The sequence below is a fragment of the Grus americana genome, chromosome 1 (genome assembly GCF_028858705.1).
Source record: "Grus americana isolate bGruAme1 chromosome 1, bGruAme1.mat, whole genome shotgun sequence".
In the NCBI taxonomy this organism is placed as follows: Eukaryota; Metazoa; Chordata; class Aves; order Gruiformes; family Gruidae; genus Grus; species Grus americana.
The window spans coordinates 145,995,393-146,023,388 of NC_072852.1; the positions used below are offsets into that span (position 1 = coordinate 145,995,393).

Below are 27,996 nucleotides of genomic sequence, written 5' to 3' on the forward strand. Positions count from 1 at the left end.
GAATGCGCACCTGTATCAAAAGGTTACAAGAAATGTTCCCCAGGTGTGCACATCCTGAGTAAGAGGAATTGTTAGGTCTGCTAGCCCTCACAGCATGTTGGGCTCACTTCTCCTGGTCTGGGACCTACCACTGCCTTCATTGTACGTCTCTATGGCCATAGGAAGAGGCTGAACTGGGAGGGTCTGTCTTGCATATGCAGAAAGATCTGCTCCCCTCTGCCAGTCACCAGGTGTTTTTAGCTGTTTCGGTGGTGGTCAGTGAGTGAATCACTGGGGGCATTCAGTACAACGTGTGCACACTTCACCACACTGCATCCCTGTTGGACTTGGCGAAGCGACGTGCTCTTCACTGAGAAAACACAAGGTCTTGTTGGCATGTTATTCCGTTTGGTGGGAATAGCCTGCATGCAAGTAAAGAAATAACCATAGGATTTTATAGAGTTTTGCATCCCAATAGGCTCTGCAATTTTTCACTGTTTTCAGTCCCCAAAGGGCTGGATTCATTGCATTCAGATACCATTATCCCATTTTTAAAAACAAAGAAATGATGAACAAGGAGGCATGTGGCTGCTCAAAGCCTATGTGAAAACAGAGGTCCAGATCCTCACCTTGGCTCAGGACAGTACTGTAACTAAGAGATGGGCATGCCCCTCCCTTGCTCCTCTTCACCAGCTTCCAGTCACCCGCTCAGTCCTGTGCCTTCTGTGTGGCCACTGAGAATTTGCAAATTGCTAATTCCACCACATTAAAAGAAAAGCTGCAAAAAGGAATAGGTCTGTGAGATTTTGTTCTGGGCAATGTTTAGGAATGAAGGGGATGAAGAGAAGACGCACAAGAAGCCCAGACAGCTCCCCAGTCCAGGACCAGACCCTCACCTCAAAGTGAAGCATGGAGTCTCCTCTGTCCCAAACAGAACGTGGGGCTGATGCTCCATAGCAAGATAGCACTTAATTCTGAAACATCCCGATTCACGGTCTTCACTCAATATGTACCTTTCTGGGCAACAGTGAGGATGCGTCATGCACACACGTGTGATTGAGTGCATGCATATGTGCTTTCCAATTAATTCTTTCAGCTCTTGTGGTGATTTTTTTGGTGTCTCTAAAAGGATAACCAGTATAAGAATGACATTTTCAATCAAATGTTGAATGCATTTTTTATTTAAACATTAAGATTAAATTACAAAAGCTTCTGGAACAAAGAAAGGATGCCAAGGAGGAAAGAGCTGAAGACTCAGATTGCATTTTCTCATTCATTGTGAAAGCAAAACACATTGGCAGCAGCAAGGCGTTTTATAGAAAAGTTTCAGATGGACAGTACAAAGACCTTTCTGTCAATATTGTCACTGAAACACCTTGCTGTCATGAAGCACATCTTTTTTTCTGATCACACTTCTTAGTGTTGGCTGATTGGTTTTCACTGTGGGAAACAAGTAATAATTATTTCAGAATTACTGTAATTCTTTACTGTTAATCTCTGCTAATGTAACGCAATCTTCTTCTTGGGAAAATGTCCAAACATCATTTACTTTACCCTAATAAAAATGCCTACTGCTGTTGTTAAAAGTTTTATTTGCACAAGTATGTTCCTAATCTATGTGTATTTCATGCAATATATCTCTACTTTTTGGAATAAATACTGAGAATAATTCGATAAAATTCTTTGGAATGCAAAATCCAAACAAACTTCATATTTTCTTTTAAGGGCAAAATTCCATCACCTTTATTTACACAAGTAGCATTCTGCTCCCTATGTTATTTCACTGCAAGCTACAGGCTCAAGCAGTGAAAATCAGCATAGGCCCATTAGGATTTACTGCATTCTATTAACTTTTAATGAAAATTGGGCTGAGCAGTTTTATCTGTGGAGTAATGCACTACCTATAACCAGTAAAGGTGCTCAAACATAGCCCTACGTTTAGTAATTTGGCACATCCACAACTGGCGTTACTCAGTAACCTATCAGATGACAATAGTGGAGCTCTTCTGTAAAATATAGGTTAAGCCTACATTTGTATGACTGTACATCTGAAGTATAAAAACCACGATATGTAGTACACTTGAACAGTTAAAAAATATAACTTATTTTATTTGTAAACTATCAATGCAACTCAGCAGCAAAGAAGCCATGTTCAATGTCTTCTGATCTTTTACAAAGATCTGTTGCTGTAAGTAATATAATCGTCTCCGAAACATCTGAGGTTACATGTAGAAACAATCAAGGCAATATCATTTGTACATATTATTAAACATGCAAAAAACTTCCTGAAGAATATTGCCCAAATGTAGAAAGTCGTCTGGATCTCAAATTTTCCTTGGTAGCATCTGCTTTGTAAGTATGGCTCACGTGTGGCTTTAGAGTCCTTCAGTTTATTTTGGAGAATTGGCACCTTTAATAACAGGCTCCCTATTCAAATATGTGGCCCAGTAAACTAAGTTAAAAGTTCCAAACAGCACTGGAAAAATTATCCGGGACATTTTGTCAATCTTACTGATGCTGTTGTAAGTCTTTTTGCTTTCAGCGGGCTTTTCTTCTGCAGACTTCACTGGAGCAGATGCAGTGTTTGAGATGACAGATGGGGCTGAGTCCTTTGGCATGTTTGGTGCAGGGGTCATCTTCCCAGTGCTGTAAGTATTAGTTGATTTATTTCCCAGCAATTCACGCTCTTTTTTCTGCAGGGTAAAGAACAAAACATTAGACCGCAGGAACAGAAAGTAGAAACATGTTCTCAAGATATTAACCCAAAAATCTAAGTACAGTAATCAATCATGCTAACAAATGCCTGATGGCTATTCCAACTTTGACTCCCAAACAGCTGTTTCTGCCTTGATTTTGTAGCCCTTACTCAGGTTGAACTTTCCCTGATGCCAGAGAAAGCTAAGAGCGGCTGGCCGGACCGGGATCCCACCTGGCAAGCACATTAGCAGCCGCTTTTGTCAGGGCGACATGGTCCTGTACCTGCAGAGGTTGCTGCCAAAATGTGAACCTCACCCTCCTGCCTGCAACAAGGAGTGTGGCGAAGGGCTCATTGCCCCTGCTAGCTTGCCCTCTTTGTATTGCTCTTTTGGGATGCCTGCGGGTACGAGCTCTCTCTAGGAGATCATTTGCTAAGAGTCAGTTTTATTCCAAAATTTTCATTTCAGCTCGAAACTCCAAAGTTTGTGTTTTCACAGAACCGCTCTTCTGTCTCTCTTTTATTCGGGATACTGTGATGGGACCCTGACACATGGAGCTCAATGTCAGCTTTGTCATTTATTTGGGAGAGCATACAGGCAGTGCTCTGCAGAGATATATTTCATCATATACGTCTGCTACTATCAGAAGTTTGGTCACTGAAATCCCATGCCACGTGTACTCAAAGCCCTATATCCTTCTGAAAACAGTCCACTCCATACAGATGGTGGAGACTGATAGTCTGTCCCTGTGAAAAGAAGAAGGCTTATTTCCTTGCAAATATTCCTCTGTAGGAAGGTGAAAGTATGTCACGAGGTAACCTTTTTCACAAAGAAGCTGAAAATTGTCCATTCAGTTATTTGAGCTCTGCTGAGTAACTGCTTTTTGTTCTAGGTGTTTTAAAAAAGGTAAGGTAAGCACCTTGATTTTAGCAGCTTCCAGGGCTTTTTTGCCATCCCATGCCCAACTCCTCTTGGTGAAATAGTTGACTGTTGCAAATTCAATCAATGCAGAAAATACAAAGGCATAGCAGACAGCTATAAACCAGTCCATTGCAGTAGCGTAGGCCACTTTTGGCAAAGAGTTACGGGCACTGATACTTAAGGTGGTCATGGTGAGGACTGTTGTTACTCCTGTAAAGGAGGAAAAAAAAAAAAAAAAAAAGAGGCAGAGATCAGTTTGGTAACCCTTACGTAATCCCTGATGAGTTATGAGCAGACCCTGATTTTGCATGATACCTAAGAAGGCCGCATGAAGTCATCAGTGTTTGCATATTATGGTCCGAAAAAGTAAGATACTTTGCTCACCAAGAAAACACACAAGCTTCTGCCCTCAGGCGTTTACTTCTGTGGTGTTCTGGTTATCTTTAGTTATGGAATATCTAAATAAGTATTTTTAAGGGTAGCAGCTATTACATAAACCAAAACCTTACTGGCATTTTATCCCTGCACACTGATGCATGGTATGTATATAGTGTCCCTCATTAAGTGGTACATTAAAAAATCAGTGAGCAATCCATTTAGCAGTAACTTGCATAATCAAGTGAGATGATGGATTTTATTTTCTCATACGGAGAATTTGTGTAAGAAATTGTTGGCTGTTACTGATTTCCTTCACCGTAGCTCCTCCTCTCATATAGGTCAGTAAGTGACAGAGCTGCCACTACTTTCATCTGTGGAAGGATGCCCCCAATAGGACAAAATTCAACTTACAGCTTTGTACACCTAGAATGGGTACCACCAGTCAGCAAAGCGATGCTGGTACCTGTATTCTCCCCATACAGCTTGCTGAACTGATTTTTGATCAAAGCTACTGACTGATTTCAGTATGTTTATACAGAAGAATGATTCTTTTAAGAACAGCTGAATGAAATTTTACATGATAAACTGTTCCCGCTCCCCTCATTTTTCATCTCGTGAAAATTTTGTATTTCATCAACCTTCATTTAAGACTGTGTTTATTTTCTGCAATCTTCTAGTGATAAATCGAGTAATTTAAGAGACCCCAAAGGATTTTTCCATGACAACTTCTGCAGTAAATATGTTTTCTAAATGCAAAATCATATTAATTTGTTTGATGGTAATAGAGATAATTGTCACTAATTAACCTCTACATGGTTTTCACAGATAAACATCTTAAAACAGAGACAAACAAAATGTCTTGAAGTGAAAGCTGTTTCAAATGCTTAGCTAGAGTATACACTAAATATGATAATATGTCTATTTTTTGTTCTAAACCATCCAGTATTCTACCCAAGTGGAAAAAAAACCACCCACAAATCACACCAATCTGATTCTTTTGTCTTCTGTCCTTAACCATCATATAATTGATTCTTGAGCAATTTCTGTCATAACTTTAACAAAAAGCCCAAATAGATAGTGTTCCAGTTTAAACTGGAAGAGAACAAGGGAATGCCTAGAACATCTCATACAGACATAAGCATTAGTGCACTGTGGTTTTGTTACAGCAAATCACTTCCACAAGCCAGACCGATCTTTCCCACGTGCTGGGAGATACTCACCAAAGACAGTCCTAGCAGGGACAGATTCTCTGTTTAGCCAAAACGACACTTGAGATAAGATCACAGTCATAATGCAAGGAAGGTACGTCTGGATGACAAAATAGCCAATTTTTCTTTTCAGATGAAAATGGGCTGTCATAATAGTATATTCGCCTAGAAGGAGACAAATGTGCATGTGGGCAAAATAAGGGAGGTTTATTGATTTAGGGACTTAAGCAGGCCAGCTCCACCCCCCACCCCCCATTTGAGGATACCATTCAGCCATTCTTAATTGCATGAAAAATGTCTGGATTTCTGCGCTGTGGAAATACAGGACTTGAGACAGAGGTGCTGCTAGATCCTGCTAGTCTTCACATTAGTCCCCAAAAGCAGAAGCCAGCGACTGACTACTTGTACCGCGCTGAAAAGCTGCAGTCCTTTTATGCACCTGGGATGACTTGATGTTCACAAGCTTAAAAAATCCAGGTTGCTGGCACTGCCTCAGTCCTGCCTGTTTTTGACTCAGTCCTACAAACTGTCTTACCAGAGTAACGATTAAGGCCAGCTACTCTTACAAACCTGATTTAGCAGCAGGACTTAACCTCATTAGGGCAACTGCTACTGCCAAGCCATCAGTTTTCAAGAATGAGAACAGGTCCAGACGCTCCTCCTGCACCGCACTTCAGGGACTGCCTGTCCCAGTGCCGGTGCTGCAAAAATTCCAGCTTTGCACATGGATCCTGGGAGGTTTTGTTGCTCTCAGTACCCAAACCCCTCCAGAAAAAAAAATCTCTAGTTTTCCCACAATTTGGTACACTTTAGCCCTTGGAAAAATAACCTGTTGCTGGATAGACATTTTGCCATGTCTTGTTCACTTGTGCAATGAATATTGTACTGCCTGCATGGAGAATTCACTGAAAGCTGCCACAGCATGTCTTTTTTATATGCCAAATTCACAGCATTGCCTTAATCTGGCTTTTGTCAGGTCCTCTGAATTTCAATAAAAGCCTAAAAAAATGCACTCCAAAATCAACAGACCAGCTGTCACCTTCCCTAATGTTTCAGAAAAAATCAAAACTTAACTGGTTCTTTCAGACTGTTCCTGTAAAACCGTATAGTTGTTACTGAAGGCTATTCATTGATGGTAACTGCTGCCCAAAGCCAAAATCTTGCTAGCTAAAAACAGGCTACTATTTGCCTAGGAAAAATAAGAGTAAAAACAAAATGTAAGAATGAAAAACAACCAAACCCTTCAAGCCCTAACAGATCTCCACTCACATTGACATTAAATTAATTTAAAAGCGTGCATCATTCAGCTGGGTACTGATGAATCAGAATAATCCCTGTTCTGAAAGATATATTGTCCTCCAAGAATAAGCCAAATATAGCTATAATCTCTGTTGCAAGACTTGACTTACTCTCTATAGACCAGCCACAAAAGGAAAATATATAACAGACTGATTCTGCCTTGAGTGAATAGCCCGAGCTGAGCTGCAGCCAGCATTGCTAAGCAGTTAGATTTGGCAGATTATTTCTAAGTGACAATATGGCTAATTAGTGGAGAACAGGTTTACAGTGAAAGGGCTTTTGCAGGTATAGCTACACTGGTATGTTATGCCAGGGGAACTCTGTTATTCTGGATGAAGTTTACAGACCTTGTTCATGCTGAGGATTTTAGACAGAAAGACTGGAATAGCACAGAAATATCTTACCTAACAGCCTGCCTCAATCTTTATGACTTTCTTCTGGAGTCTGATTTTCTGGTGAAACGGTTCCCTGAAGAGGGATGTGGAGATGGACAGGGAATGCTATGAAACTGGGGAGAAACCCCCTGTGAAGTGACATCTAATTCCCTTCCATTTAGTGTAATTTTGAACCAGGGATGCTGAACATGCTGTGGTCTCAGGAGGAACCCCACTTTCTCTTTATTTAGGAGCATTCAGTTTGTGGATTACCCATAAAATATGCTAGGAGCAGCAGGGTCTATGTGCCTGTAATCTGTTTCTGAGTTGCTGCTGCACTGGGATGTGTTTGAGTCACAGTTTCCCTGCTCGCTGAGGAATGGTGATGTGCATTATTGATTTTGACAGTATGCTTTCAGAGCTGGAATAAAAAAAAAAATCTACACAGCTTCAGCAGAGCAACAGGACCCCTTTTTTCCTTTTTAAAATACAGAAAATGAATGCCTACATTTTGATTGCCCTCCACAGCTGATTTTTACCTTATCATTTTCTTTAACCTATCAAAGCTTTTGTCTCCACTGAAATAATGATATCACCTTGATTTTGTACTTGCTCTTCTTCCAGCCGGTATCTTCTCCAATTTCCCATGCTGTCCCCTTCAAAAATGCCTACTCTAGGAACGCTTCCTCCAGAAGACTTAGGGCTTAAGAAAACCCCACAGCTTGGATTTTAATGCCCTGGGACCACTGTTTAAAGTAAAGCTAAAAGCTGCCCGAGTTGGCCTTTGGTTTATATAGAACAAAATCCTGGCTCTATTGAAGTGGCAAAGCTCCCTTTTACTTCTGTAAGGCCACTGTTTATCCTTAGCCCATAAGCTTTCCTGAGCAAGAGCTAATTTTTGTTATAGGTTTATGTAGCACTTAAAAGAGAATCTTGTTCCTGATGGGGTCTGCTCATCACTGCACAAAACAATTTTAATAACAAATTTAGCACTAATAAAAAGCCCTAGAGGGGGATTGGCTGCATTTCTTCACAGAGATATTCTACTGTGCTGCTGCTTGTCTTAACGTGGGGTTTTTTTATGCTTTAAAAGCTGCCACAGTATTTTTTTGGTATCTACATGATGGAGTTCTGGAGATCATGCTTACAAATTTTCCAGGATCTTACATGCATTCTTCCATCACCATTATGCTGGGATTCAATAAGAGGACCTTAATGAGACTGGACCAGCCCCCAGGCTTGGTTGTTTACTGAATATACCTGGACTCACATGTATCAACAACTATTCCGGCAAGATCCTGACATTAGGTCTGTGACACCACAGTCCCTGACCATGCTGACACCCAGAATATTTTGGCCCACGAGAGATGCTCGTGTTCTTTTTATAGTGAGGCAGGGAAAGAGTAATCTCAAGGAAAAATCAGAATAATTTGATGCAAAATGAAGGATCGAATGCTTCTTTTATTATTTAGGCTTTGGATATTTCAGAGCTCAGGCTCCAGCTGGCAGAAGATAAAAGAGTGGGTTTTTGTTTTGTTTTGTGGCACTGCAGATCCTAAGTTAGTGATGAGAGATTCTGGGTATGGGGAACAGAACTGGGCAACCATTTGCAGAAAGCAGCGAGATCCACTTGGACCCAAATCCTATATCTGATTGTTGACAGCACTTGCACCGCCAGGACATAACAGATGTTGGGCCTATTGGAAGCAGTCTGAGGAGTAAAATATCTTCTCTTTTGGAGGAATGGCATTTGGGGATGTTAGCACAAAAAAGAACCCCAAACAGGTGGCACATGTCAGAGCTATTTTCTGTGGTATGGCTAAAACATTCCCAATTTCAAGACTGGTTGATGAATTAGGAGTGCCAGGATATCTTTTCTGAGAAGGCACCTAAACTTAGTGGCTTGCCTACAAAATCAGTAGAATCCCAAGGGACTGGTGCAGGTCCAGCATTTCCATTTAAAAACAAACAAACAAAAGTCTGCTAGAAAGGACAGCATAAATGTTCTATGACATACACAAACATTTTGCTTATGCAACTGCAAGGGCTGTGTAGTTCGACTTGTGTGTCAAAAAAACCCACAAAAGATCCAAGCGCTTGGATTTGTGCAATAGCTATTTGGTTTTTCTTTTTCACGTTCAACAATTCAATAGAAGGAAGAAATGCCTTAGACGGCCGTTCATAAGTAACCCTGATTACTGGCCTCCTACAAGCTTGATGAAGTCAGAAAATCCATCACCGACTGATGCTTTCCCTGTGCAAAATCGGATTTTTGTATTTTGCTAATCCCCGGTTACAATCTGTGTCCTGCTCTTTGTGATCCACCCTGCAATCAGAATCCAGCCAGCCCAGATGTAACCCAGGACATTATTATAAAATCTTGACGTTGGAAAACAAGCATTTATTAGCCTAAATCTTAAGATACAGGAGGGAGGTGGTTACTGGGCAGAAACTTTGGGATTTGTCTGAAGAGTCCCCCATTTCCTTGGGCTGAGGAGTACAAGGAGCTTGCGCAGGCAAAGCTGCAAACTGGAAGTGGCCCGGAGCTGACACGCTGGAGCACTCAGTGCCTGGGCTGGATGGTTTTCTTGCTCTGAGGAGCAGGACGAGCTTGTAGGAGATGCCCCAATACATCCTCTGGATCTTTTTCTTGGCAATGATGAAGGCGAGAGGGGAGCTACCGTTCATTGCAGAAAACAACGCGGCTATGATGGTAAACTGGTAAGGAAAAAAGGGTCTTTGCTCTTTAATGGGAGATAGCGTACTTGTCCTTTTTCTGCAGCGGTGGCTGCTCTGACTGTGTCTGTATGCTTCTCTTGACTTTTGATATCTTTGCTTTAGCAACAGCTTTGTGTCTCCTGAAATGAGCAAGGGAGGGGGTGAAGCTCTACAGGACGGAGACAGGGCTTGTGTTTTGAGGCCCCCCTGTGCCGCTTGAGGCAAGCTTTCCCTCTCTTCGTCTCCTGTTTGGAGAGTAAGCGGCAAGCTCAGCTGCCCCCCTCTTTATTTGCCATGTTTGGACAGTTTGAGCAGAAAGCATTACGCGCCTTCATGTTTCAGTCCAACTAACTTTGCGTGCGAGCGTACGTGTACCTGTTCTCACATCTCCTAAACTTCCTGTGGATAGTAACAGGTTCCTAACTTGTCCTCTACAGTCCTGCCTTCAGCTCAGAGCCTGTCATTTTTCACCAGGCACACAGTGCATCACCAGAAGACTCTGCTGTGCTTTGCCAGCGGGAATTGCTCCCAGCCGTGGTGCTGCAGGCTGCCCCCTTTCCCCTCCCCAAACCCCAGTGGAAAGCTCCCTTCCCTTCACGGCAGGCTATTTTGCTTCCAGGCTGAGGAGCCCCCACGCTGGATGCCACTAATGCTCTCCAGACGAGCGCATTGTGTAACCTGGTTAAGCCCCCGTCCCGCTGAGCCCACGTGACCCCTGTCCCAGCCTCGACTCCCCCCCCGGGAGTCCCCCCCGCCAATGCGTGCCCAGGGCTGCCCTTGCGTGGGAGCCTTAAGAAGCAGGGGAGCACAGCTCACGTGGGTGCCCGGCCTGGGATTAAAGCTTCTTTGCCTCCCTAATGCTGCCACATCTGGCGCCTCTGCTTGCAGCCTGGGAGGAAATGGGAATCCTCGGGGTTGGCACCTCCTCTCCGGCCATGTTGGTCCCCTGGACACGCTGCAGAGCCACGCCACAGCCACAGCCCCCACCTGCCCTCCGCTCCCTCCCCCTGTGCGGTTTCATCAAGCAAATAATTTTAAAGTGATGATTGAAACGGATCAAATGCGTGGGTGGTGGTTGCCTCTCGGGGTGGTTCCTCCCACAGGGAAATAAGCCAGCAATAGCGCTGGCAGCCTCAGCAAAGGCGGTCGCCAAGAAGCTGGGTGCAGCTTCTCCAGAGCTGCCGTTAAATAGCAGGGGCCTGGATGCATCTTCACCAACAGCCTTGCGGCGTACCCAAGAGCCAGCACGTAACCCTCTCAGTCTTCCAGTGCCTCTGCTAAGTGGCCAGGAACCTGCACATGATCACCCCAACACCCCACATCCCACAGATGCTTCCCTAGCCTCCTTGCAAAATAACCGGAGCCGTTGGATGTCCCCTCTTGCCCTGACTATCAGCAATCATAGGGTGGAAATACTGTCCCTACCTGTACTAGTACTGATGTTTTCAGTTCCTACAGTTTGTCCCATCAGGTGGTACTGGTTAAGTCGTGAACCGTCTTCGGCGACCACCACAGATGTTGTGGTGCTGTTAGTCCATACATAGATCACTTCAGAATTGGGGTAAGCATCTGTCGACAAAGGGGAAAAAAGACGGTGATGAGTAAAAAACACTGTGCAATATTTTAGTGGATCCTTAAATGATAAACGGTGGGGAGAGGGAAGAATGGAGGAGTGAGAGTGAATGGAGAAAAACAAATAAAGATGATATAATCCTGTTCCCATATGCCCAGCTCAAAAAATATTAGGTTGAAGCCTTCTAATATAACAGATGTGTGGGATGGTTTGTCAAAGGCTGGAACAGTGGAGGTATAAATATAATCCATCACAACCACTTGATTTGGGAAAGAGCAGCTCAGACCCATACTCACCTAGCTGGCAGCTCCTAAACCCCAGCAAGCTGCAAAAGACCTTTTGCTGATTTCCCCCCTGAAAAGGACTCAGACACCTCAAATGCCTGAACAACAGGGTCCTTCTGTGTCTTGTCACATCTCCAGGATAAAATACTAAGTGACACTGTGTGCAACTACGGGGTCCGATGTGTGTACGCCGACTTTGGGATATGTACGTGTGGATGAGGGGGTAGGTCTCGCGTGCAGGCGACGGCTGTAGGCAAAGGAAGCTGGGATGTGAGTGCCTGCGCCTGTGCCTGCGCTTGCGGTGCTGAGGAGCAGAGGCAGGATTCAGGGTGAGACAGCATGAAGGAGAGCAGTGGCGGGGCGGGTTGTGCATACCAGAGCAAATTGGTGGTGGTGTGGAAACACCTGCACACCTGGAGATGCAAATGTGGCAAGATTTGTCTCGCATTCATTTGGAAGTCCTAGGAAATAAAGGTAGCTGCAGTACTGCCAACTCATTCTTTCCTCTATAAAGTTGCTGTTATTTTTAATGCCCAAACACCTGGAGTAATTATGCCATTATGAGGGAATCTCAGTTTTCTTTTAGAAAGGGTGTCAAGGCTGGGTTCATTTTTTAAGCCTTCTCTGCAGATAAAGTCTTAAAAAATCCAGGAGCCAACTACACATTTAAATATATTTTATTTCATATAAGTAGATCTCACACTTCTTAGGGCACCCTGATCATTGAAAGCTTTCAGGTAACATCACTGCAGGCATGTTACAGTAGGCTGGAGTCCATTGTACTAAAATCTCTGGAAAGCAGGCAAAGCTTGCTTTCCAAATAGAAGGTGAAATGCAGATAGAGTTGGAAGCGGTATGAAGTCATATCTCACCTTCTGCACTCTGTAAGGTTTAAGTTGGGGGTGCATAATGTTTTCTTCCAGAAAAACTCACGTCCTAGTTCAATGCAATCTGTGCAGGGGACAACACACGGTGGCTTTCCAGATAAGGACTTGAGAGCCAAGGGCAAGAGGATAGCGTGAAGGATCATGTGCACTGTCTCCAGCAGACTGCAAGTTTTGTTTGCTGGAGCCTGTAAGCTGTCTTGGAAAGCTACAGTTCCGTGGAGGACTTAAAAATTTTCACAGACAGCGGGGTCAACGTGAGCTTCTGAGGCACTGCAGTAGCAAGAAATACGCTAAGGCGGTCCCTGGATTCATACAACCAGGAATATCAAGCAGAAAATGGGAAGTGATCCCAGTTCAGGTTAAGAGCATCGTGTGTTGTAGCACAATGAGCAGCAGATCACTCGGATGCTGGAGCAGGAAGCAGGGAGGAAAGCAGCACCTTGTTTTCACTGTTGCTCATTTTCCCATGGCATCTGTGGGAAGTGCTGGCAGAGGCAGGACACTAGGCTAGATACACCTTTGGTCTGACTGTTTATGGCTATTTATACATTGTTGTTTACACCTCAGAAAATATATGGAAATAACAAGGATGGGGAGGGGAGGGAGTTCAAAAGAGGGTCACAAGTATCTCCAGGGACTGGAAAACAAGTCATGATTTGAAGCTTAAGGAGCTCAACTTAGCTCATTGACAAGAAGCTGAGACATGACTCAAGCACTGAGTATAGATACTTGCATACAGAAATCTAAAACCAGGGGGAATTTCTTGTACTACTGACAAGAGGAAAATAAAAATTCAGGGCCTGAAAGATGGTTTCAGGCAGATTCAGATGAACAACAGGACACAATTTCCTAACTGAGCGGGAGAGGAATTAAACAGTGGATAACCTTCTGAGAAAAAAATTATGGACTACTGTCACTAGAAAAATAATAATGGCACGAGATCTTTTTTGTCACTTATCTGACTGTTGCTGCTGTATTCAGGGCTGGAGCTGATCCAGGGTTTGGAAGTCGAGGATCTACAAATCCTCCATCCCTTGTTACCCATGCAGCCATGCAGAACTGCCCACATGCCTTCCCTGTGCTTGTATTTGTAGCTGTGCAGTAAAATTACTGTAATTACATCTCACTTTGAAAGGCTAGGGAGGAATGTCTTCCCTATTTCAAAATATTTGCATCACAAAAAGCAATGGAATTTCACCTTCCCTTTAGAGCTGAGATACTTTCTCATCTCAGAGATGACTACAAGTTCACAACACATTGTAAATAATTCCAAAGCCAGATCTGGAGAAGGCAAGTAGGAGGAGATGGGTCCATTTAAAAAAAGTACTGCAGAAAGCCCTCCTTTTTAAATGCTTATCTGGTATATGTTGTTCATGTGCTGATATCCTCAGTGAATGTTGGATTTGCATAGGCAGATTTGGGATTGTCAGAGAATTTGGTTTTTACCTATGTTACTTCCTATGCAAAAAAAAAAAAAAAAAAAAAGCATTGGACTTCTTGCTGGGATGATCCAGATGCATCCCACCCCAGCAGTTCCCTGTTACTGCAAGGATCCCAGGCAACAGGGTAATTGGGTTTGTCCTGTTTTCTGCCAACGACACACAATAATTCAGCCTGACTAGACGCTTCCTGGTGAGAGCACTGTAACCAAATTCCACTGAAATTACGACCGCACGGGAACACAGACCTGTAAGGCTTAACAAGTATTCAGATGCTTTAGTTCTCTGTTCTGCCTAGCCTTGAGGGTCCTAAAATAAATCAGTGCCTCTGCTTTGAGTTGCAGCCATTACTGGGTACGTAAATGCATGCACCAGTACAGGGCTGGAGGCTCCTACTGTGGAGAAGCCCAGCACCTCCTCCTGTAAAAAAAATAATCTGTCATTCAGACAGAAGCCAGAAGGTGCCAAAACTCCACCCAGATCTTGCAGGTATGCCCAAGCAATACTTTGTGGGGCTGCTTTCTTTCAAAACCATGGCAGGGAAGGGAGGCTGCCCATCCTGGGCCAGCTGGTGAGAAGAGAGAGCACTCAGGCAGGCAAGAGCAGAGCTTGAAGCCGGTCCTTGCCTGGGAGGAGGACTCCAGCCTGCAGGTCCTCTCTCAAAGGAAAATACCTATTGCAAGACAGAGCGCTGTGCCACTGCTTGGCCAGGAGCAGTGTGTCTACGGGAGGAGGGAGAATAGCCCAGCTAGAAGAGGTTCTTGTGCAGGAGCAGGACGGTAATAGCCAGGGCTTTAAGGCACAGTAGGGTGACAGATGTGTCCCTGCGGAGCCCACCCCAAACAGCCTGCAGTGATTTCCTCTCCTCCAAAGAAGTCTGTGACATTAGGAATATAGGAATTTACCTCAGTCTAGAGATAATCTATTGTGCAGGATCACATATACGATATGATTCTCATCTATGTTCCATGCAAACATAAGAAAGCATCATCTGTATTTTAAAAAGCTGTAATATAAGATTTTTGGCTTAGTGCCTCCTTTCCTCTCTATGGGCCAGGCTCTGAGTGTCTAAGCCTTCTTGAGAGAAAGAGAAGAACTGAGAAAATGTCAAAACATGAATGTGAATGCAAAAAGATACAGCCACCCCCTCATTCCATACGCGCCCTTGAGAGAAACTTACAGCTTTGACAGGAAAAGGCCACCCCATGCACTTTGGTGTGGCAGCTGAACCACTGACCATCTCTTTTCTGGTCATCTAGATAATCCTCCAGGCAGATAAAACTAGTGTGCTTGTAGCAGATAGTTGTCTTCCTACCTCAAACCTTCTGCCACGTCTTTCCAGAAACCTCAAATTCCAATTATCCCAAACTTGACTACCAAAAGCTCCAGCTCTGCTGCTGCTAACCCATGCAATATAATTAGGCACAGTCATACTGAAAGCTGAAAGTGTGGGAGTAGTCTAGAATGTTATTTTGCTATTGGGACAGAGCAGGTGCTAATGGAGAGATGGTATTATTCACTGTCACGCCAAATTGTGTAAAAACCTTCCTCCACTTAAGTAAAGTTTCCAGTATGTTTCCTACCAGCTATGCTTGCTGAAGGACTGAAGAACTTCAGCTCATGCTTTCTAGAGTTATAAGAAAGGTTTACTGCTGAAAAGGGAATAAGGCCCTCCCCTCCTCTACCTGGTACATGCAGGAGGGACAAGGAGTCTCCCAAAGGGTGACAGAAAAATGTAGTAGAGGATTGGGTTAGTAAGCTGGGAGAATGCTGCTGGTGTTGCTGTAAAAGCAAACTCAAATTCAAAGCCACTGAAAATACAAGTGAGACTGCTTGGTGTTTATTCTACTTTAAGCAAGTGGGCTGCTTCTGTTTTTATGAATCCAAATAATTAATTTGGTGTTATTCACAATCATTTTGCTGGCTTGCCAAATAAAGGGGGAAGCGTCGGTAAATTATTCTTTTTCTTCTAAGCTCACTCTTTCAAAAAGAAAAAAAAAAGTAGCAGTTGAGATGAAGAGCTAAAATTACAGAGAGGTATAATGTTATTAAAAGTGAGAAAATGACAACAGACATTTATTTCTAGTGGACACTTGATAAATGGCTACAGGCTTATCACCTACCAGAATGATGAAATAAGTAATTTCTTCTCATATCTGTTTATTGATGATTTTTCTACATTCTAAGGTCCAACACACACCACACAATATAAAAACAGTAAAGATTTCCCTTGATCTTCTCCCATCCTCTTCCTGCTCTTGTATGTCTGGCAAGGAAAGCACAACGTGTTCTTTCTTACACCAGTGAACAGAGGGCAGGGGAGTGACCACAGCCAAAGGGAGGAAATAGATTAAAACAAAGTCTGACAAAGCAGAGCCGGCACTTGGTAAGAACGGGAGGATCCTGGCCATTCGCCTTGGCACTGAGGGATGCCCTGTTTTCCCTGTTTTTATTTGCAAATGAATCAGTGTGAGCAGTGCGGCATCCTCCCGTACATTTGAAAGGTAGCCCACAAGCAGGGAGCCTTCTCCTGCCGCTGCCCCCACCACACGGCTGTGGTGTCATCTGTGGCTACTGACAGACGCTCTCCTTTTTTGCCTTTCTCTTCCATATTGGAATAAATTCCAGGGGAAAACAAAATAAAAAAAAAAAACCCCACACAACTGTTTCTTGGCTCCTTAAGTTAAATAAACCTGAATGTGGATGGCTGAGTCCAAACTTTAAGTCCATGGGACCCAGGTGTATTTCTAGGACTGATTTTTTGAAGCTATAACCCATGAAAAACAATCACCACTGATGTCCACCAATAAGTTTTCATATCTGCGTGACAGGGTATAAAATAGTTTAGGAAAAAAGAATCCCTCTCCAAAACACCCCCCAAAACCTTTGACAGACCTCACAGCATGCCACCTGTGAAATGTGTGTACGGATGCCCACCCTGCATGCTTGAGTTGCATTCCATAATTAAACCAACCCGTTCCTCCACAAACCATGGCTGGAACTTTTCTTTCAGAATTATGCTAGTCGGAGGCTGAATTAACTTAAAGAGATACTGTAGAAAGATGACTTTTGGCTTGTCTTCTATTTTATTCATGACAATTGTGCAGTTACATTCTTAGCCTTTATCATCATGGTATTTCGTACACGCCACAGGATCATCAGGCTGCCTAATCCTGGGAGTATTGCTAATCCCCATCAAAGCCTGTTGATTGTGAAAGATGTGTATGAACTGTCAGCTTTTTAGAAGCTCTAATTACAATCTGAATACACATACAAGTATCTATCTTTCTATCTTATCTATCCATCAATGTATTTGACTCACTTAGAGGCTGTTACACAACTCAATAGAGATACAGATTTACAATCTCTCAAAGACTTCCACAGACAGTAAAACAGTGCTGCTACTAAGCCATCATGTACCAGCTTGAATTCGAAGAGTCAGGCTGGGTTTCTTGTGGTTTGTGCACAAATACTTTTTAACCCATTACAAAGCATCTGTCAACGGTTGCGCCTACACAACTGAGGTCAGATTTGAGCTCTGTAATTGGAATTTCCCATTCAATTGAGTTGATAAGAATGAATCGATGTATAAATGAGATCACTCTATAGGAAGAGCTAGTGGAAAAGAGATCTAGTAAAAATGTAATTTTAAATATAAAAATAACAAGACATGGCACTAAATATGCATGGACTGGGTCTAGGGGGAAATAGTTTTTATAACAGTAAGTTATTAAAGTAAAATAGCAATTTCAATACTAAGAGACATATATTCACATATTCAATGATTAAGAGCCTAAAATGAAGACTTTGCCATAGTGTGATGAATTCTGCTCTTCTTGGGAGAATTTGAGGGTCATGGAAATTACTTTAGGGACCTGAAAACATCAGAATTAAGACTGTTCATTTAAACTGGCATGAGTTTACAACATATGGATGCACAGCATGCATGATTTTAAATATGTGCCACGGACAAGAAGTGTAACATGTATAAATACACGGGATTACAAATTCACATCACACAGAATCACCGAATGATTGAGGCTGGAGGGCGCCTCTGGAGATCAGCCAGTCCCATCCCCTCTGCTCAAGCAGAGACACTGAAAGCAGGTTTTCCAGGATGATGGCCAGTCAGGTTTTGAATATCTCCATGGATGGAGACTTCACAACCTGTCTAGACAACTTGTTCCAATGCTCAGTCACCCTAACAGTAAAAACAAATTTTCTTGTATTTGGATGTAATTTAATGGTTTTTAACTTATGCCCACTGCCCGTTGTTCTGTCAGTGGGCACCACTGAGCAAAGTCTGGCTCCTTCTTCTTCATTCCCTCCCATCAAGTGTTTATACAGGTGAGTTAGGTCTCCCTGAGCCTTCTCTTCTCCAGGCTGAACAGCCCCAGCTATCTCCGTCTCTCCTCATAGGAGAGGTGCGCCAGGCCTTAAATGATCTTTGTGGCCCTGCACCAGACTCACTCCACAAAGTCCATACTTTTCTTGCACTGGGGAGCTCAGAATGGGACACAGTGCTCCAGATGTGAGAAGAAATTAAACGCTCAGAATGAAAGTTTTTTTGGAATGGCATAGTATCATCTAGATGGCATAACAGAGGACATCCAAGGAGGAAATTATTCATGGACCTGGAACAATTCTTGTGTGAAAACTGATGACAAAAGATAATAGGACACCATTGGCTGTGAAACGGGCAGTAGGAAGTTCAGTCTTAGTAAAATGATCATTTCTGTCCTTCCTGAATTTAAAATAAAAATATAATTTGGTAATATAGGCAGTATTTTATATGCTTTCCTGATACACAGTTTTATTTTAACTTGCTGTCACATTCCGCAGGGAATAGAATAGGATGTTCCGAAAAATGTGCCAGACAGGTCTTGAGAGGCTTTATTACTAAGCAACACTAATATACTATACTGATCATTACTGGAAAAAAAAAAAAGAAGCCCTAAGTTAGATCGAAATGACTCTGTTTCAGAATGTAATTTATAAGTCACTTCAGGAAAAGGTGGGAATAGGAATGTGGTAGAAGTGTCTATGGCTTGGAAATGAAATGGAAGCACAGACTGTACACACAAGGTGGTGAGACATACAGAACTGAAGATGCCTGTGAATTTCATTTTGAGACACATAGTTTTGTAAAATCCTTTTTCTTTGGCTTTTCAAAGCAAGGGACAGGTGGAAAGTCCTGCTCAATTTTAGAAGCTCCAGGTCACTCTAAATGTGACCCAACTTAGAGCTCAAAAACATAAAGCAAAGGAAAAAAACCAACAACCTTATAATTTGGCCTGAAAGCAACTCTGTGGTTTTGGAGGTGTGATTCATGATTAGCATAGGCAAGGCTGCTGACTGCTTTAATACAATAAATTGACTATTTGCAAGCTGGTACACTAAATCACAGTCATACCAATGATGAATGTAACACAAATACTAATGAACAGTTGTCCTGATAATTCAGTCAGACACGGTACCTCCACAGGATGCTTTTGCACCATTAAGAAGAGCCCTGAGCTAGGAGCTGTGCAGAGTCATACAGAATGTCTCTCAAGGATGACTGTGGAGACAGCACAGCAATTTGAGCAATGCCCCTTAAGGAGCTGTGCATATGTGCCACCACGCAGGCAGTTATTGCCGGTGCCAGCGTCAGCTCTTCCCTGCCCCATCCTCTTGCCCATGTGGCCACGGGGCAGCGACCAGAGTGGGGCATCTATCCCCCAAGCACTGGTACCGTGACTGGGACTGACTCCTTGCTGTGAAATCTGAGAGTATAGGCACCTGGATTAAAAACCAGGCACGGCACACCGAACTGAGCTGAGTGTCCTGGGATAGCAGGTCCTCAGGCTCCACTCAGAAAAGGAGAAAAAACCCAGTGAAGAAAAAGTTTTCCCCTGGGGCAGCCTGGAGCACTTCAAAAGGCAACAAACACCCAGGTGCAGACAACTAAACTGTGTCCCCCGTCGTTGTGGGATGCCTGCCACGAGCTGACTGAAAGGTGTGACTAAACAGGGTCTGTTGTGGGGCCATTACACATCCAGGTGCTCCGAGGTACCAGGCAGCACCAGGTCCCAGAGTCCCTGCTCTCATCTGAGACCTGACGTTAGGGAGCAAGTGATGCCTTCCTTTTTTTGCTTCTTCCCATTTCTTCTTCTCATTGCAGTCAGTATTTGTAAAAGCTTCTTGCTTTATTTTCAGCTTTACTGGTAGCTGTCTCGATCTAGAACTAATCTGAGAATTGATTCTACACCACATTTAATGGTGGCTACACAATTGCTTTTCATTTAGAACAGGTCAAAATCTGGTATTCCAGCCTCTGATGCTTGCTTTTTTTCTGTTACAGCCAGTATAAATATCTGCTGCAAGAGGACTATTATCAACAGAGCAGTAGGATGTGCTGGGATGACATTTAAAAATTCAAAATATCCTGGGACCTTCCTGACCCTATGTTGGTCTTTGTAGGCCAGGCATATGGTAATTTCAAATCAGTTGGCCAGTTTGAATGCTGTACTAACATTTAATGAACTTTGAATTTGCAATCACAATATTAGGCAGCTATATTAACTGCTTCATTAGAAAAAACAGCATGGTCATGAGGAAGTTGTTAGAGATTTAATTTACTTTTTGCAAGGCAAACAAAAGTATCCTCCAAAGTGTGACTGACACCATTACTCACTTTGCATTGTACCTTACTCTCTAAGCAATCTTGATTGCAATGGTCCACTCATTTTGCAAGCTGCCGCTTGGTATCAGCAAAGCTAATACAACCAGCTCTCCAGGAGTATCACTGAAGTTTCTTTTGAGAAATGCAGACTGAATTTTAGAAAATACTCCATTTGATCTTGTTGTGAAGGGTGCCTTCACTAACGCAGTATTTTTAGCCATGTCTAACATCACAGAATGAAACCGTGACCTCGTCGTCATCAACAGACATTCTTCCCACCCACTTGAGTGGCACCAGGAACTCACCCATCATAGCTAGCCTATCTGCTGAGCTACCATTCAAAGCATCCTCACTTATAAATCAGTATGACCTGAAACCAGCCAAGAGTGATTTGGACTACTTGCAGAATTAAAGATAGACCTTTGTTTCTGAAACCGGTCCCTTAATGAAGAAATTTACAAATCTCAGAAGTACTGCTACATTAATAACACTGTGTGAATGTGTAATCAATAGGTGTGTAGAGATAGCAGGCTGAAATATTATTATTCAAACACTTTAATACCGCTCTGAGATTGCGATCACTAGAACTTATTCCCTATGCCAGAGGTGCAGTCATCTAAAACTCAGAAGCTGGATTACAGACTGCTGCCGTGGGACGTGGTGCAGCCCCGTATTTAAGATAAGGGGACAAAACCTCCACCAGTGCAAACTGCCTGACCTCAGCGCTGGGTACAAGGAGCCTCTCTGACATTGGCTGTTGCTCAGCCCTCAGGTGCCTGTCCCCTCTTTGGGAACCGGCCCCTTCCAGTCAAGGAGACCCAGGCGCAAAAGTGCTCACAGTCTCATCTTCCCTGTGCACAAGTAAAACATCTCCTTATCTACAGCCATCCGCTGACCTATTTTAGTCATCTGCTTTAGGAGGAGATTAACCTGAGCCTAAAAATATCTACTTCTCTCCCCTGACTATAGGAGGGTGAGAGCGATCAGCTCAGCTGTATATATTTACTCTGTAGAAATACAAATTTAGGAGGGAGGAATCCCAGCTTTGCTGACAGATTTACCACTGGGATGCTTTCAGCAAAACGGCTAGCTGCTAGCACGGGCTGGCCATGAGGAGAATTTCGGTGAATATGATGGGGAACGGGGAAAAAACAGAAGTCCTTTCAGGCTTTTCTTCTTCCCACTCCTCCTTCCCTCTCGTTTCTTCATGGGGGACAACACAGAACAACTGTTTCCTTTGAAGGAGCTTGCTGAGCTGGGACTGCAGCAGTGCCAGGTCACAGCTGGGGCTGACTTGGCTCCCTGTGTAGGGGAGGAGGCTAACGTGGCATCTGACAATGTAGAGGGAGGACTCCCTGGCCCACCTGACTGAGGTGTCATGAAGGAGCTGCCAGACTGGAAACTGAAATCGAAGTTTCAGCAGTATCTTGCAGCTTCCCCCCCCACCAAAAAGAAACCACCCTAGGCGAGTCATTTTGTCATTAATCTACTGCAGTAGCACTGGGAGGCTCTAATTGAACCTAGGGACCCATAACGACAGAAGCAATAAAAGCAGGTAATGAACCACTCTATCTTTGCTCAGAAGAGACTGTAATTGCTCTTTCCCTCCTTTATCCCCACCTGCAAAATGCAGGCAGCAGAGACCTACCAACCTCACACCAGCATCATCAGAACGATTTCAGAAACATTTATGAAATGCTTACAAGCCATAGAAACAGCCACCTTAGAAAATAACAGCCATTAAAAACCTGGCTTGTAAAGCAGTGGAGCAGTATTTACCCATTTGTAAGATTTACAAATAACATCCCATTTACCAGTGGCATAAACCTGTGATCCATGGTTGGCAACCGCAGGCCCTCGCTGTGCCTCTTGGGGCATTACGGGCCCAGCAATGTCTTTGCAGGTTTGCACCCAAGGGTCATTTGAAAGCTTAAGCACATTAAGCACAAAGTCTCTGCATGCTGTTTTCTCCTGCTGACAACTCAAATTGAATCACTGTTTTCCTGTAATCAGGCAGTTGCGCAGCATTTAAATTTAGGCGGAAGTCTCCAGAGTGGGAAACACATGGTGATGTTCATACCATCAGCAAAGCTCCAGGCCGCTTCGCCACAATCGTGTCTAGACCTCTTTCAGGCGAGATAAAAACCCCACTACTGAGTATCTCCACACCAACTCCTTCCCCTGCCTGAACTTTTGTTTCCTTGACCTCAAAAACACCACCAATCAAGCTTCCCCCCCGCAAAAAAAATCCTGATGTACATGGGCCACCTCCCGATGAGGAGGCTGCTCCCCAGGCAGGCGGTGCGCAGGCTTTCAGCGGCGGCCGCTCAAGGGGCTCTCTGCAGCTGCTACGAAAGCTGCCGCCGGGAAGCCCTCCTTACCCGTACAGAAAAGGGTTTCATTAAGGGCGATCCTGCTGGCGCGGCGGCTGCTCCGGGCTGGTGGGGAGCCAAGCCCTCAGCTGCTGCACCTTGGCAGAGTTTGCAGCCTGGGGTTAGCGCTGGCTGCGAGACGGATGGGGAAGACAACTTTTTCGGATCACATGGCAAATGCACTGTGTGAGCAATTGTTCTTTCTGACCTCACTTTTTTGCTCTGTTATGAACCTAAGGGGGAAAAACTCACTGGCTTCTAACCAGGAGGTGACCAGAAGTAGGCAGTGACTGACCCGGAGCTGGGCACTGTTTCACAGGAAAGCAATCACACATCCAGAGGACCAGATGATAGCAAACACCACGTTTTTAATGTATTTTTAAAACTATCTCAGTGCATACAGCAACCGTGTATACGTGACAATGTCTTTGAAAAGTTAATTAACGACAGCAATTGCAAACGCTTAAAGAGGATATTAGCACAGTTTCTCTGGCCTTTTCTGGCAAGTCTTAGATGTGTGTCATTGTAATGGGTGAATAAAACTTGACTGATCTGATAATTTTAGGGAGCTTTTAGAAAGGGCTCTTTTCCCTTTTGTCACACTAAAAGGTATCATGTCTATGGGAAACCTACCAGACAAGTGAGAGTTAGGGTCGTATTCGTTTGCAAGTTCTGGGGTCCCATAACAGTAGCTGCTGCAGAAACCAGCACCATGCAGTCCAGGCCCAGAACCCTGCTTTTTAATTTCTGAGTACATTCCTGTTAAGAAAGCTTCTTAGATCTCTGAGATACTTGAATACTACAGTATCTTCTTCTACGCACCACGCTTGCTGAATCTCCTAACTTTTGGGAGCTCCAGGCTGCATTACTCCACCCTGACTGTGGGACTCAGTGCAAGGATGAAGCTGCTGGCAGCACTGACTGCCCAAAATGCTGGACTAAAGAGGTGTCTATATTGCTCTACACGCATAACCGAAATGAGTACAGGCTATATTACACCACCTGTGAGAAAGCTTAAGTATCTATTCGTAAAACCCACTCCACTCAATGCAGGAGGAACAGCACAGCTCATACAGATGCTTGCAGAAATATATAGTCTATAGTGAAGAGCCCTACTGACTGCTTTATTAAGATCCCTTGAAAAATGGGACTTCCAGCAGAAGTAGCTAAAATAGTACCTAGGAGAGATACAAAAGCTCACCTCCAACATATGTAATACCTAACTAATTTACAGCAGTGACTGCTTCTTCTGAACAAAGTACAACAGAAGTATGTATTTCTGAGCTAGTGATGTAGAGAAAAATGGACCTCTAAGTCTGACCAGGGTACAATACACTTATCTACTGAGCTACAATTGCAGAAAAATAAGAACTTCTAAAATATGATTCATCCTTAGGCAAGTATCAACAATAGTTCTAATGAACCTCACTACAGAAGTACTTGTTTCCTTTCGGTGGCCATAAAGGGAGTCTGGATCACTAACTGTGACATATTTGTCTATCTGAAATTGTCACAGATCCGCCCTGTCCATTTCCAAGGCTTTGCTGTCAATGCGAGGCTTTTGATGTGGGCCAAACCACTGTGCTCATTCTGCAGCAGAGTATTTCCACGTCCCAGAACAGGTAAGAGCCACGGCAGATCTGGGGGAGTCTAGTGGAGCCTCATGGCTCTAGTGAATCCCTATGATTTTGTGAGTGTGTTTCAGTCAGAAGTCTATGTATTAAGGACTTCTGAACTAAAACATTTAATTTTTTTAAACAACGGAGACCCACGACCAGTCATGTATCCATGATTTCAAGGAAACTAGAGGCAAATAACAGCAATACCATTAGGTGGTCTCCAACTCCTCCACTCATTCTAAGGGTTTTATGGAAAATTAGTTAAGGCTAGATGCCTATGATTTACTAGTGAAACTTAATTACAACCCTGGTTCAAGCTAGCTGTCTAGACTGCCTGTCTGATGCTGTCACAAGCATCTTTTTCAGTGTGTCTGGAGACCTAGCTTCTAAACAGCTATAAATTAGGGGAGAAGGATTCCAACCAAAATGGTGGTTGGTATCTGGTGGTAACATGGGGCAGGAAGAGGAGGCAGAAAAATACATCAAATGTCTTAGAAATATTGAATTTTAGTATTCACCTAGCTTCACCTTATTTTAGTCAGTCAATGTCCATTGCAATGGAGGTGTCTAAGGAAGCAGTGATAAGCCTTAGGAAAACATAAGAGAAGGCATTAGATGAGCGAGCAGCACATTTCCTTTGACTTCAAGTAAAGCTTCTACACACTGCAGATAGGCCAAACCTATCATTTCTGTATTAGCTGGCTTTCGCCTTAAATTGCAAAATCGCAACTTGGTCTTGAACTTGGCCGCTCAGCATTTCACAGAGGACCTCCCTGGCTCTCTCCACGTGCCCTTTCATAAAGAAGGCACTAACGCTTCCCAGCAGAGTCAACAAGCTGTGTTGCTTGTCTCTGCTCTCAGGAACGGACTCAGGAGCCTCTTCTGGCGAGCTGATAGAAATGAGTAACAAAAAAGCTCTGCTTCTACACGTGAGACTGCAGTTCCAGATCTCCCTGGGAGCATCCCAGGAAAACCTACCAAAGAGCCATTTCCCCTTTCAGAGTCTCCTAAAATTAACATTTGTCTTCATTTATTATTCATTTTATTATATTCTTATACAAGACTTTCACCCATAGTTTTTGAGAGGCTGAATACATTCTTTATCACATTTTACTAAAACAGAATTAGAGTCTGTTTAGAAGGACTCTGTTCTGAAGTTCTCCCTCCACACCTTCAGTTCTCCTGCAGCTTCACAGATGCTAATGGGGGGAAGCACAAAATCAAGAAAGCCCCTGTAGGTGCCTTCACCTTAGTGCCTTCTCAGCATTATAGGGAAACATCACCATCAGGGGAATTGTCTTAAAACACTTTTTTGGAGAAATTTCTCAGCAGCTGCAGGTGCATGGATAGTTTCTGAACAGTGAGTGCCTTAATGTTGTGTTGCAATAATATCCTGGGATGCTGGTGAAGTTACTGTCTCCTCATTACTTTGACTTCACTGGCTGCCTTAGAGGAAGATAATTTGAGCATGCCTCCTGCTACAGAAATAGCCTGTGCACTTTCCTTTATCAAAGACCACAGCAGACACCATGACTCACTTTGAGCTGTTAGAAAGGAAGATGTACATAAACCGTGTTAACTACTTTCTTCAGACGCTACAAATTGTACCTAGTGCTGTTTTCTCACAACCAGTCGGCAAGCTCCCTTTTTGATCAACAGTGATCAACCTTTGCCATCTTCATGGCCGACTTGAATTCATCGGGAATAAACAGCAGGCCTGTTTTTTTATCCGCTCTTGAGCTAGGGGATCTCATTATTTTCTGAATATTCATTAGACTCTCTACTTACTCTAAAAATAGTAGGGTTTTTTTTGCTGGTGAGTGACTAGTGGGCTGCAGCTTCATGCATTTATCTGTTCCAATACAAGATCTGGTAACTACAAGTACTCAGACACTGTGCCTTCAAGAGACAGTTGGGATAAATAGACTCCACCTTAAAGTATCTGATATTGTCAAAGCACTGGTTAACGTTCACTAATAGCAATTAACTAATTCATCTTCAGGGCAACCCTGTGAGCTAGGTAAAACTGATATAATTAACGCATGAGTAAAATGAGATTTAGGAGTTAAGTCAGTTGCCTGGGCAGAGGCCTTCATGGTCTAGTGGATTAGACATCTGTCTCTCCAACCAAAGAAGTTGAGTCTAATCCTTTTTCTGACATTGATTTGCTGTGTGACCTTACGGAAAGTCAATTAACTTCTCTGCCTCAGCTGCCCTAGAGATAATGATGCTTACCTACCCGGTGACACATGGGTGTTTGGAAACTGTACTAAATGATACTTTTAATGTACTCTTAAGGCCTATCAGTGGAAGAGGTGAAACATTAAAGCTTCCTAGCTTTAATGTCCTTGCTGTCTTACCTAATTCCTCCTCCCCACACCAGAAATAGCTTGGGGGTAAGGAGGAATTTCTTAGGCTAAGAGGCTGCTAGCAAAACTGTGGCTGGCATTGGGAAATTTCATCAGAGCCTGTTTGACCAGCAAATTTATTTACAGTACGGGTCAGCACCAGAACTGCAATGGAAAGTTTATTTTAAACTCAGGCATGGAAGAAACCAGCATGCTTCCCATGCTACCACGTGGTAAAGAAGAGACTGCCATGGCCATCCCCACCGAGCACCCCGATTTGAAGGGAGTGGAGCCTGTTTGCAGCAACCCAAGAGCCTGCACTCATGTACCATCCCCAGTTCCCTCATGCCTCTAAATGAGATTTATGTGGGATGATTTCTGCAGGTGGCCTTATCACTAGCAGGGATGCAAGCCCGGAGGGAGATCACCCACGTACACACACAGACCTCCTGGAACAGACCCACCTGATCGTGCCATCTCTGAGCACTGGGGTGTTGCACTTAATAGGAGGATAAATAAAACCTGCTCTGTTCAGTTCATTAGAAGCCATCCTTGAATTTCTGTCCTCTCGCCAGCATAGCTTTTCATGATGTGCCACAGGGCATTAAGAAGTATTACTTCTGTAGTTGGCATTTGAACTGCCTGGCCAGTACCTAGGCTGGTGGTGCGCACATGTAACTTTATACCCCTTTTCCCATATTCGACCTTGCTTTTAATTATTTCTTCAAAATATTCTGTTGCTACACATAATGCTGCTTAGGCCCATAAAATCTGCCATGATTCTAATATAGCAAGAAACCAGCCAAAGGGGACATAAAAATTCAACATTTACCTTTATTTCTGTGAGCAAGATTAACATTCCTTCTCTTTAACACTGAAGGAAATGTCAGGGCTTTTTCTCTTTTGCTTGCTGAATTATAGCAAGTGCAGTGAATGCTCCTGCAGCCAGAAAAATAATAACCTGCTCCTGCCTCTGATGTGGCACCGATTGCTTCTTGGCATCCTTTCTGCTGCCCATCCGCCCGTGCGCCGGCTGCTTTGTTTTGCTGCCCTGCGCTCTCCACCCTCTGACCAGTTAGTGCTCATCTCCTCTGCACCCTCCCAGCTCTATTGATAATGTGTTTAACGTTTACTTTGACGCTATTCCTTGAGGCTTTTTCAAAATACTTCTTGGAAAGAAGGCCATTAAGAAGAAACCCTTTGGGGAAAAACAGGGAGGAAAGCTGAAGCAGGAAGG

The 27,996-nt window shown here is 43.6% G+C and overlaps 1 protein-coding gene across 2 annotated transcripts in view; it reads right to left on the minus strand.

Annotated features, from left to right (window-relative positions):
- Window positions 1-1,197: 1,197 nt before the first annotated feature.
- The window catches only part of GABRA5 (gamma-aminobutyric acid type A receptor subunit alpha5), a 56,987-nt gene continuing 30,188 nt past the window's right edge, over window positions 1,198-27,996 (minus strand). For both annotated transcript variants that reach the window (XM_054809398.1, XM_054809388.1), the window contains 4 exons: window positions 10,999-11,142; window positions 5,195-5,347; window positions 3,595-3,806; window positions 1,198-2,672 (listed from right to left, as the gene is read on the minus strand). In XM_054809398.1, coding sequence (XP_054665373.1) covers window positions 2,370-2,672; window positions 3,595-3,806; window positions 5,195-5,347; window positions 10,999-11,142 — 812 coding nt within the window. In that variant the 3' untranslated portion in view covers window positions 1,198-2,369. The remainder of the gene's footprint in view (window positions 2,673-3,594; window positions 3,807-5,194; window positions 5,348-10,998; window positions 11,143-27,996) is intronic.